Source organism: Meriones unguiculatus, chromosome 5 (assembly GCF_030254825.1).
Source record: "Meriones unguiculatus strain TT.TT164.6M chromosome 5, Bangor_MerUng_6.1, whole genome shotgun sequence".
NCBI lineage: Eukaryota > Metazoa > Chordata > Mammalia > Rodentia > Muridae > Meriones > Meriones unguiculatus.
In genome coordinates, this window is record NC_083353.1 from 28,603,014 (window position 1) to 28,615,374 (window position 12,361).

At 39.9% G+C, this 12,361-nt stretch overlaps 1 protein-coding gene across 1 annotated transcript in view; it reads right to left on the reverse strand.

The window, feature by feature from the left end:
* Fam81b (family with sequence similarity 81 member B) overlaps positions 1-12,361 on the reverse strand; it is a 54,839-nt gene that overhangs the window by 26,006 nt on the left and 16,472 nt on the right. The window contains exons 4-5 of the mRNA XM_060383383.1: positions 9,995-10,238; positions 1,402-1,520 (exon numbers count right to left, since the gene is read on the reverse strand). Of these exons, the coding sequence (XP_060239366.1) occupies positions 1,402-1,520; positions 9,995-10,238 (363 nt within the window). The remainder of the gene's footprint in view (positions 1-1,401; positions 1,521-9,994; positions 10,239-12,361) is intronic.

Sequence of the window (12,361 nt, forward strand, 5' to 3'; positions counted from 1 at the left end):
CCTTTGCTCATTTCCATACATTTTTCTCCTATGTAGAGTGTCTTTCCCAACTTTCTGGGCTCATTACTACAAATCCCTCAGAAACCCATCCCGAATATTGCCTCCTGGGGCAGCCTCTTCTGCCCAGGCTGATGTGAACATTGTCACGGCAATACCAGGCTCTCTCAGGAGAGCATTGTCTTCACTGCTGGCAAGCTGTTGATAGAACTGGTTTTGCCAGGTAGACAGTGAGAGCTAGAGAGGGGGCTGGGTTGCTGGACCTTAGCTTGGCATATGGTAAATGATGAGTGAATTCAATGAGTTGTAGGCTTTATTTTTGGTTGTTTTGAGATTGGGTCTCTCTAGATAGCCTTAGATGTCATGAAACTCACTATGTAGATCAGGCTGTCTGCAGACTCACAGAGCTCCCTTTGGTTCTCCTTCCTCATTACTGGGATGAAAGGCATATGCCACCATGCCTGCCGATGAATACATTTTTATTTAACTGATGAAATAAATATCCTAGAATTCCCTACCTTAACTGTCTATCATCCAAAATTCAAGCATTGTTGGTATGCTAAAATTAGGAGGCGGGCATCTGACCACAGGAGCTCCTACCAGATGACTAGAATTGAGGCCCTCATGGACGTGTTCAGGTTTCTGACAAGCCCCGAAAGATGCAGCCCTCACAGGACATTGGAGCCTGCTGTCCTGGAGCGTGCACTCCAGCCACTGAAACTGTGAGACACTCAAGCCTTTGTTTCATAATACCTAATTTCAGGTGTTCTGTGATAGCTCCATACATAGACTAAGAAATTTGTCTTAGATGTCAGCCATCTAATTCTCATCTGGTAATTTACACTTTGGAAAGAATAAGGTGAAAATGGAAACTTCAAGGACCAACAGAATAGATTCAGGCGGACTATGTAGAGATGGACCATATCTATGGCAATACAACCACAAGTAATTTCTCATGTGTCTGTTGGAGTTTCTAACATTTCCATCATCTATAGATTTTTTCCCCTGATTCATGCACTATGAACGCTTCATTTAAACATACAATACAAAAGACGTTACTCAAAACTTCATCTGTTGGCATACTTTAAATACTTTACTTCTCCCAATGTGTGCTCATGCGAGTGTTCTGAGTGTAACTTTTGGCATTTGCTCAGCAGAAGGCTATAAAAACAAGACTCTGGTAACTTTCAATAGAAAAAAACTGGACATTCTGTGTAAGCGTTCATGGAACTGGAAGCAAGCATCAGACTTTCAAAGTTTTATGAGATAGTTTCTTAACTACATGCCACCTACTTAGCTCAATGTAAACTGACACCTCATCTATTAAAATGTGAAAACGTTTTGTGAGGAATTCAGGGGCCAAAAGCTGGCTGGCAAACTTTGACTAAACACACTTCTTCTCACCTGGCTACTCTTCCCCGAAGGTCGCCAACTCCTTGCAGGTGTTTGATGTTTAAATCCTGCACTGCATAGTTAGTTCCTGTGGCCGCCTGGTCTCGGATTCTTATTTGGTCTTCTAGGATCTGTAATTTTGGGTTAAGAACATCATTAATTTCCCAATACTCATGAAAAGAGAGCATTACTAAAATGTATACTATGGTTAAACAACGTCAGATGAAAGGGAGAGGGAGAGGGAGAGAGAAGGAAAGGGGGGGAGAGAGAGAAGAGGGGATAGAGGTATAAGGGAAGGGGAGGGAGGGGGAGGGTGACAGAGAGGGAAAGGAGGGAGGAAGGAGAAGGAGGGGGGAAGGAGATTGTTCAGAGAGAATTGAACTTTGCTTTAACTGAGGAAGGCTGATGTAGTTTCGGTTGAGTGCTGCCAGGGACAAATAAGGTCTCAATAATTTCTGAACACTAGCCAGAGCACCAGGCTTTATATGAAATCTCTCAATTAGAAAATACTGTCATCTACTATGGAAATCAACATGGCGGTTCCTCAATGAGCTGGGAACAGATCCACGTCGAGATCCAGCTACACCACTCTTGGGCATCACCCAAAGGACTCTACATCCACCACAGAGACACTTGCTCATCCGTCTTCATTGCTGCTCTATTCGTAATTGCCAGAAATAGGAAACAACCTAGATTCTCATCAACAGATGAATGGATAATGAATATGTGGTTTACAAAATTGTTCAGCTGTTAAATAAAAAATAAAATCATGAAATTCTCAGGTAACTAGATGGAGCTAGAAAAGTAAAACCATCCTCAATGATATAATTCAGACCCAAAAGACAAACATGTTTGCATTCTCTTATATGTGGATGCTAGCTCTTAAATATTCAATAGGCATGCTACAATCCATATTACCACACTGTTTAGGGAAAGAGTACGGGTCGCGGAGGGAAAGGAGACTCTATCAAGGAAGGGGAAATAATATGGAGAGGAAGGGACAGCTAACACTAAAGGCCCTTTGAGGGGTCATATGGAAACCTACTAGAGTAGAAGCTACTTAAAATATGTATATATATATGAAAAATATGAAAGGAGCTGCCAAATAATAGAGGAGACAAAACCCAAACTGGACATCATTTGAAGAGGGTCTACTCTGCATGTGTGTTCAGATTTTATCTCAGCTCTTAGTCATATCTCAATCACATGCTGGCATTTTCCTATAGTACCAAATTGGAGTGCTGAGAATAGTGGTTTTAAAAATATTTTAACTATTTTAACCAATTTGTAACTATGTTACTATTAAGTTAAAAAAATACCTATCCATTAAAGGTAATATTTCAGTTGACAACGTCAGTGTACACTGACAAACAAAATGTTAGTTGAGAAAAAAGAGCACAGCACTTTGGAAAAACAAATTTGAGTTTAGTTATATTTGATAAATGCCTGAACTGTGTTTAAACTTGATGAATTTTACAAGGCAAAAGTTTTTAAAAAGTGAGTGATAGGAATGAAAAAGACCATATATACACAGATTTCCCCATTTAAAAAAAAAAAAAAACTGGCAGATTGGGACAATCCAGGAGTGCAGAAACCTGAACCGCAGACACAGGAGTCAGGAGTTCGATGCTGCCAGCATCTTCTCTGTAAAGCTGTGGCTACCTCATGCCCATATATGAGCTGCATAAATTGGACTCAAATTGGGTTTAAATTTTTTTTTAAGGATAAAAGTGTTGGGATGGGTTGAAGAAGGGGAGTGAATATGGGAAGACTTATGGGAGAAATGAGAATGAATCAAAATATATTACATGTATGAAACTCTGAAAGCTTTAATAAAAGGTTGCATGTTTTAGAAAGTAAGCATCAAAAACATTTTTGGCTTTGTCTTTTGCATTGCTTTTTTTTCCACTTTTGTAAAAACTTTTATTAATTATATTTTTTCCATTTTATATCCCCTCATAAACCCCTCCCTCCTTCCCTCCTAATCCCACCCTCCCTCCCCCTTTTTCACACATGCCCCTCCCCAAGTCCACTGATAGGGGAGGTCCTCCTCTGCTTCCCTCTGATCTTAGTCTATCAGATCTCATCAGAAGTGGCTGCATTGTCATCTTCTGTGGCCTGGTAGGGCTGCTCCCCCCTCAGGGGGGATCAAAGAGCAAGCCAATCAGATTATGTCAAAGGCAGTCCCTCTTCCCATTACTATGGAACCCACTTGGACACTGAACTGCCATGGGCTACATCTGTGAAGAGGTCCTAGGTTATATCCATGCCTGGTACTTGGTTGGAGTATCAGTCTCTGGAAAGACCCCTGTGTTCAAATTTTCTGGTTCTGTTGCTCTCCTTGTGGAGTTCCTGTCCTCTCCAGATCTTACTATTTCCCACTTCTTTCATAAGATTCCATGCACTCTGCCCAACAGTTGGCCTTAAGTCTCAGCATCTGCTTTGATAGTCTGCAGGGCAGAGGCTTTTGGGGGCCTTCTGTGGCAGGTTCCTAACTTGCTTCCTGTTTTCTTCTTCTTCTGATGTCCATCCTCTTTGCCTTTGGGATGGGAATTGAGCATTTTAGTCAGGGTTCTTCCTCTTGATTAGTTTCTTTAGGTGTACAGATTTTAGTAGGTTTATCCTATATTATATGTCTATATGAGTGAGTATATACCTTGTGTGTCTTTCTGCTTCTGGGAAAGCTCACTCAGGATGATCCTTTCCAGTTCCTACCATTTACCTGCAAATTTCATGATTTCCTTATTTTTCATTGCTGAGTAATATTCCATTGTGTAGATGTACCACAATTTCTGCATCCATTCTTCAGTTGAGGGGCATCTGGGTTGTTTCCAGCTTCTGGCTATTACAAATAAAGCTGCTACAAATATGGTTGAGCAAATGTCCTTATTGTGTACTTGAGCCTCTTTTGGATATATGTAGTGGTATGGCTGGATCTTGAGGAAGCGCTATTCCTAGTTGTCTGAGAAAGTGCCAGATTGATTTCCAAAGTGGTTGTACAAGTTTACATTCCCACCAGCAGTGGGAGGGTTCCCCTTTCTCCACAACTTCTCCAGAATGTGTTGTCAGTTGAGTTTTTCATCTTGGCCATTCTGGGTGTAAGGTGAAATCTCAGGGTCATTTTGATTTGCATTTCTCTAATGGCTAATGAGGTTGAGCATTTCTTTAAGTGTTTCTCTGCCATTCGATATTCCTCTACAGAGAGTTCTCTGTTTAGCTCTGTTCCCCATTTTTTAATTTTTAATTTTTAATTGGATTACTTGGTTTGCTGCTTTTTCAGCTACTTTAGTTCTTTATATATGCTGGATATTAGTCCTCTGTCAGATAAAGGGTTGGTGAAGATTCTTTCCCAATCTGTAAGTAGTCGTTTTGTTTTGATGACGGTGTCCTTTGCTTTACAGAAGCTTTTCAGTTTCATGAGGTCCCATTTATTGATTGTTGCTCTCAGAGCCTGTGCTGTTGGTGTTCTGTTCAGGAAGTTTTCCCCTGTACCAATGAGTTCTAGGGTATTCCCCACTTTTTTTTCAAGCCGATTTAATGTGTCTGGTTTTATGTTGAGGTCTTTGATCCACTTGGACTTCAATTTTGTGCAGGGTGATAAGTATGGATCTATTTTCATTTTTCAACATGTAGACATCCAGTTGGACCAGCACCATTTATTGAAGATGCTATCTTTTTTCCATTGTATGGTTTTGGCGCCTTTGTCAAAGATCAGGTGTTGATAAGAGTGTGGGTTTATTTCTGGGTCTTCTGTTTGGTTCCATTGATCCACCATTCTGTTTCTATGCCAGTACCATGCAGTTTTTATTAGTGTTTGCTCTATAGTATAGCTTAGGATCAGGGATGGAGATACCTCTAGAAGATCTTTTATTGTAGAGGATTGTTTTAGCAATTCTGGGTTTCTTGTTATTCCATATGAAGTTGAGAATTTTTCTTTCCAGGTCTGTAAAGAATTGTGTTGGTAATTTGATGGGCATTGCATTGAATCTGTAGATTGCTTTTGGTAAGATGGCCATTTTTACTATGTTAATCCTGCCAAGCCATGAGCATGGGTGATCTCTCCATCTTCTCATATCTTCTAATTCTTTCTTCAGAGACTTGAAATTTTTTTCATACAAGTCTTTGACTTGCTTCGTTAGGGTTACACCAAGGTACTTTATGTCATTTGTGGTTATTGTGAAGGGTGTTGTTTCCCTAATTTCTTTCTCAGTCCTTTTGTCTTTTGTATACAGGAGTGCTACTGATTTTCTGAGTTAATTTTGTATCCGGCCACTTTGCTGAAGGTGTTTATCAGCTGTAGGAGTTCCCTGGTAGAGTTTTTGGGGTCACTCACATATACTATTATATCATCTGCAAATAGTGATAATTTGACTTCTTCCTTTGTTTTTTTTTTTTTTTTTTTTTAAGAAAAGACCAGACATGAGGCAGATGTGAGGCAGATTCTGAGAGCCTGGTCTATATAGTGAGTTCCAGGACAGCCAAAGTGACGTAGTGAGACTTTGTCTCAAAACACACATAAACAACAGAACTAAATAAAGTAGTTGGCTCTGTTCAGTATAGAATATTTTCTAGGTTAAAGCCAAGTAAATTAGTGTAGCAGTGGTATATTGAAAACTATTTCAGTATAATATAGCATTGTCCTGTAATGTAACATAGCAATGTAATGAAGACTTCTCTAACCCTGGGAAAGAATGGCTACACTAAGATGTGTGTGTGTGTGTGTGTGTGTGTGTGTGTGTGTGTGTGCACTCCTAGGCATATATCCAAAAGAGGCTCACTCCTAGGCATATATCCAAAAGAGGCTCAAGTACACAATAAGGACATTTGCTCAACCATATTTGTAGCAGCTTTATTTGTAATAGCCAGAAGCTGGAAACAACCCAGATGCCCCTCAACTGAAGAATGGATGCAGAAATTGTGGTACATCTACACAATGGAATATTACTCAGCAATGAAAAATAAGGAAATCATGAAATTTGCAGGTAAATGGTGGGAACTGGAAAGGATCATCCTGAGTGAGCTTTCCCAGAAGCAGAAAGACACACAAGGTATATACTCACTCATATAGACATATAATATAGGATAAACCTACTAAAACCCTGAACATCTAAAGAAACTAATCAAGAGAGCAGACCCTGACTAAAATGCTCAATCCCCATTCCGAAAGGCAAAGAGGATAGACATCAGAAGAAGAAAACAGGAAACAACCTAGGAACCTGCCACAGAGGGCCTCTGAAAGCCTCTGCCCTGCAGACTATCAACGCAGAAACTGAGACTTAAGGCCAACTGATGGGCAAAGTGCATGGAATCTTAAGTAAGAAGTGGGAAATAGTAAGATCTGGAGAGGACAGGAACCCCCAAGGAGAGCAACAGAACCAGAAAATTTGAACACAGGGGTCTCCCCAGGGACTCATATTCCAACCAAGGAACATGCATAGAGATAACCTAGAACCCCTGAACAGATGTAGTCCATGACAGCGTAGTATCCAAGTGGGTTCTATAGTAATGGGAAGAGGGACTGCCTCTGACATAATCTGATTGGCCTGTTCCTTGATCACCTCCCCCTGAGGGGAGAGCAGCCTTACCAGGGCACAGAAGATGACAATGCAGCCATTCCTGATGGGATCTGATAGACTAAGATCAGAAGGAAGGAGAGGAGGACCTCCCCTATCAGTGCACTTGGGAGGGGCAATTGAGAAGAAGGGGGAGGGAAGGTAGGGGTGGGAGGGGATGAGGGAGGGGCTTATGGGGGGATACAAAGTGAATAAACTGTAATTAATAAAAAAAAATTCACCACAAAAAAATTAAGAACTAAAAGCACGAGGAGACACTAGAGATGCTGTTGCCAAGGGTTTCAGTGATGTCAGGAAGCCAGCATGTGCCTCTTTGTGAGGCTGGGTTACACATACACCTTCCTTGAAGCTGGATTGAAATCATAGCAGACATATGAATACCAAAAGGAAAACCAAACCCCACAGAGCAGGAATTTTTCTCACAGAAAAATAGGGTTGCTTGTTGTTAAGTGTTAATAATGTGCCCTGGCTATCACCCTCACTATATAAAAGAGCTTATTATATTAAACATAATTAGAAAGTGCTAAAACCCCCAAAGATATATTAGCAAAATCCATGAACACATTATTGGCAGAGGGAATACAAATTACCATAGTCAGATTAATAAGTGGATTCAACATCTTCAAGGGAAAAAAAAAAAACCCAGCACTTAGTTTCTGTACATTAGCAAGGATTGAAATAATAAATCTTGATGTTGGCATAGGCCCATTGCAAAGCATCTCATATAATGCTAATGGAGTGTAAATTAGTGCAGAGCTTGTGAAGACAATTTAGCAACATATATCAGGAGCTTTTATAGTGTCTACACCCTAGTAATTCCATTTCCAAGAATATATGTTGTGGAAGTAATCCAATAGACAAGGATATTTCAATATTGAGAAAATAATTAAGCAAATCATGATCTATACACTATGTAAAAAGATTTTAATGATGTGAGTTTATTTTATGCTAAAGATTGTGCTTGCACTTATAGTCTGTCTCCTAAGTGGAATGCTTACTAGGACATAGAGGGACATTTCTCTGCGTGTTTGTAGAAATCACCATTTGGTGGTAGAATTGTGAGACTATTTTCCCAAGTTTCAAAATTTCTTCCTGAATTTTCAAATGAATTATAATGAAGAAAAATTATTTTTAATAACTAGGAGAAATTCTCCCCAACAAAGCAGTTTTAAGGATAAAAATTTTCTTTACTGGCTTAAAGAATAAATTAATTTTTAAAGTTACAGTGAATTCCTGGGTAAAATGTTTGTTTTTCTAGGCTTGGTGGTGCATGTCTGTAACCCCAGCATGTGGAATGCAAAGGCAGAAGACTCATAGGTTCAAGGCCAGCATTTGCTGTCCAAAAGGAACAAGTCACTCAGCTGCTGCAACTGTGGTAAGATACCCCTCCCCCAATTCTTTCAAGGACTCGAGTTAAGCATTATTTCATAGTTCAATATATCTTTAGGGCCAATATGCAAATGGACTAACTAGGGTTGATGAGTCCAGTTTCCTTTAAAATATTGGAATAGCATTCATTTCCTTTAAAATGTTCGTTAACTGAACTATTTACTAATGCTAGCCTAGTAGTTCATGCTTTGCAATGTTTAATTAGATCATCTTAGAACCTTGAATGTCTTTTTGCGGTCCTGCAGCTCAGCCCCAGGCCTTGCACATGCTAGGCAAGTGTTCTACCACTGAGCTATACCGTCTGGATTTGCAAGACAAGGTCTTACAGTGTAGCAGGCTGGCCTGGAACTGAGATTCCCTCGTGTCTTGCCTCCAGCTGCTGAGATCACAGGCAAAGGTCAGCATGTCTGGGTGGTCATCACATCCAGTGGGGTGACTTCCCAAAGATTTTTCACTTCCTTTACTCTCTCAGTTGCATTATGAATGCCACTAGATTTACATACAAGTATCAAGTTTATATGAGTTTGTGAGCCAGTTATCCTGATTCAACTCCTTGGGTGATGTCTGGTTTTCTTTCTGTTAAAAAAAAATAAAAATCTGTCCTAAAATCTCACCGGTACTAAATGGGGGCAAGAATAGCGCAGGACATTGTTGTCAACTTTCACGACTCTACAAGCTTTTGAACTTTTGCCTGAAGTGTGCTCTCCAGATTCCTCGCCCAGACGCCTGATGCATATACACTCTCGGAACTCTGAATTAAAGGCTTGTAGCGAACACTTGTTTTATTTAGTCTAGGGGTTCTGTTCGATCAGAACTTTGTTTCCTTTAACAGATTAAAAATCTTTTTTTCTTTTTTTTTTTTTTTTGGTCTCTTATGTTGATTAGTAGTGAACTGAACAAAATCTAAGCCCCATGGAGATTGTGCTTTGGAAGGAAAACAGACTTTGAATGATCACTGTAGGCTGTGAGAGCTACGGATAAGGATAACATCCAAGGAGAAGAAACTGTCTAGGTGGGGAGGGGCTGCCCGGTGTGGAGGAAGTGCTATCGTGCAGGCCAGCATTGGAGCAGCACCACCATAGAGACAGCTACAGGAAGACGGTCTGACTAAAGTGAACGGACTGCATAGTTAGGAGGCTAGCACGGCCAGAGAGAAGGGAGGACTAGGAGGTGGTCACTGTCTGGTTCCATTTCTTGATGCACATAAAAAGCTCTACTTGAACTCACTACAGTCTTGTAGATTTAGACTAATGAAGCCTATTATCAGTACAGTATTTGGCACATTAAAGCATTTTCTTTACTGGCTCACATGGATGCATAGTATTTTCTAAGGAAAGCATTGTTCTCATTACTTTTTACCATAACAAACAGTTCAAATTTAACTCTTTTTCTGGAGCAGTAGCTGCACATTTCTGTAATTGAAAAATGATTTGATCTGGTAAGTAACTTAAACTTAAAAGCTTCCCTTAAACTTCATTTCTAGTCATAGCTGTCCCACCTAGAATGATCTGTTTATTTTCCTTCCAAAATGCAATCTCCATGGGGCTTACATTTTGTTCAGTTCACTATCAACTCACATACCAGACCAAACACCCCCATCCCAGTTGTTCAGCAGTGATGCCCACGCACGGAAACAGATGTACCTCGATGTTTTGGTTGAGTTTCTTGACAATGCTTGTGATGGTCTGTATGTGACTTTCTAGTAACTTCCTTGCAAGAGATTCTTCTTTCCGAAAGCCCTGGGTCCCCTGGAGGCAAGCAGAGATATCCTCCTGGATGCGGAATGCTTGCTCAAGGAGGAAGGCTATGGTGCGCTCCTGGTTATTTATCCTGTCTTCTAGTTGACTTGTCTGGTTGCTTTGAATGACAGGAAGGAAGGGACAGCCCCTGTTCAGAAGAAGAAGACAGTGTTACAGGACTGAACACCAGTCTCTTAGTCCTTGTTCTCTTGCTGTGAAGAGACGCCATGGCCAAGGCAACTCTTTTTTTTTTTTGAAGATGTAAAAGCAGAGTATATTTAAATCGGAAATTATGCCAGCCAGAAGTCAATGGGAGAGAACATTTACATTACTAATGAAAAACAGTGCAAAGCCACAGTTCTATTATTAATGAAAAGATCTTTTGTCCAATATAGACTGCTTTAGGCAAATAAAATTTGAAAAAGAAAAAACAAAAAACAAACAACAGTTAGCCAACCTTTTTTTTTTTAAAAAATATTAAAAGAACCCAAGTGTGAAACTCTGAGTTCCAGTCCAGCCTAGTCTACAAAGATAGTTCCAGAACAGCCAAAGCTACACTCACTCACACACACACACACACACACACACACACACACACACACACAAACTGTCTCAGGAAACCAACCCAACCAACCAACCAACCAACCAACCAACCAACCAACCAACTAACCAAAAATCCAGAGAAAATGTTAAAGGAAGTTCTCAATGAAAAATACGACATCTGACTGAAATATGGATCTACCCAAAGAAATGAATGTTACTGCAATCATTAGGGTAGGTCTTTCCTCTCAAGCTAAATTTCCCTAGAAATTCCTTAAGGACGTACCTGGAAAAACATCTCCTAGGTGATAATTCTAGGCAAGTTGGTAGTGAAAATCAACCATCTCAATTCCTAACGCCCTACACACCTCCTCACTGGCTTGGTACAAGTTTGTTTTTCTTCATCTTGATTTTCAAATTTGAATATTGTTTAGTTTAAGAGTGATTAATTTTTGAAAGTTATTTTTTCTCTGTGTTTTTGAAAATTTCTTGAGCCTGTGGTTTTCTATATTCCATTAATTTTAGAATACCCCTACATTAACATTCTTCCCATTGTCTCTTTCCTCACTTTTTTTTTCATTTTTCATTTTCATTTGATATTTGATATTTCAATGTCTTAAGCTGGGCTGTTCTTTAAAAAGCTGTAACACAACTCTTAGTCTCTTGTCTTCCATCCTTTCTCCTTCTTTCTTCTAGTTTTTGGACTCAGCTTTTGCAATTTCTATTGGATATTTTTTTTTTTAATTTTTCATCAATTACACTTTATTCAAAAAGAAAACATTTACTCGGGCTGGCTTACAGTTTCAGAGGCTTAGTCTGTTATCATCCTGGTGGGGAGCATGGCAGCACATAGGCATGAAGTAGCTGAGAGTTTTACATACTGCTTCATAAGCAGGCAGAGAGAGACACTGGGCCTGGTGTAGGCTTTTGAAACCTCAAAGCCACACCTTCTAATCCACGGTTCTCAACTTTCCTAATGCTGCGACCCTTTCATACAGTTCCTCAAATTGTGGTGACCCAACCATAAAGTTATTTTCATTTCTACTTTATAACTGTAATTTTGCTACTGTTATGAATCATAATGTAAATGTCTGATGTACAGGGTATCTGATATGCATCTCCAAAGGGGTCACCACCCACAGGTTAGAACCGCTGTCCTAATCTTTCCTAAACAGTTTACCACCTGGAGACTAAGCAAATATGGGCCAATGGGGGCCATTTTCATTCTGAGCAAGGCTCCAGGAACTGGAACTCACTTTTCTACTGCTACTTTTTCATTTTCTTCCCTGTGTCCTGTGAGACATTTAAACTCTTTCAGAAGCTCAATTTGTATCTCACCTAAGGAACAGATCAGATTTCTGCCTTGATATTGTATTAGACATCCTCACATGCTTCTCAGGCAAGAGCTATTTCATATGCAAAGATGGCAAACTGTAAAGCCAAAATGGTAATAGCTGAGAAGGAATTAAGAGTAGTCTCGAGGGAAGATGGTGGAAGCCTTCTTCAGTGACTTATGTCTCTATACACCCTTGTATACAAAGTCTGTTTTAATCTAAAAAAATATAAGTTCTTATATATGACTTTAAAAATGCCAAACTGGGGGCCTGGGGAAGACCAACCAGTAGGTAAAATGCCTGCTGCCCAAGCATGAAGACCGAAATTCATATTCCTAGAACCCCATACGAAGCCAGCACAGCAAGGTGTACACCTGTTTCCTGCCCTGGGGAACAG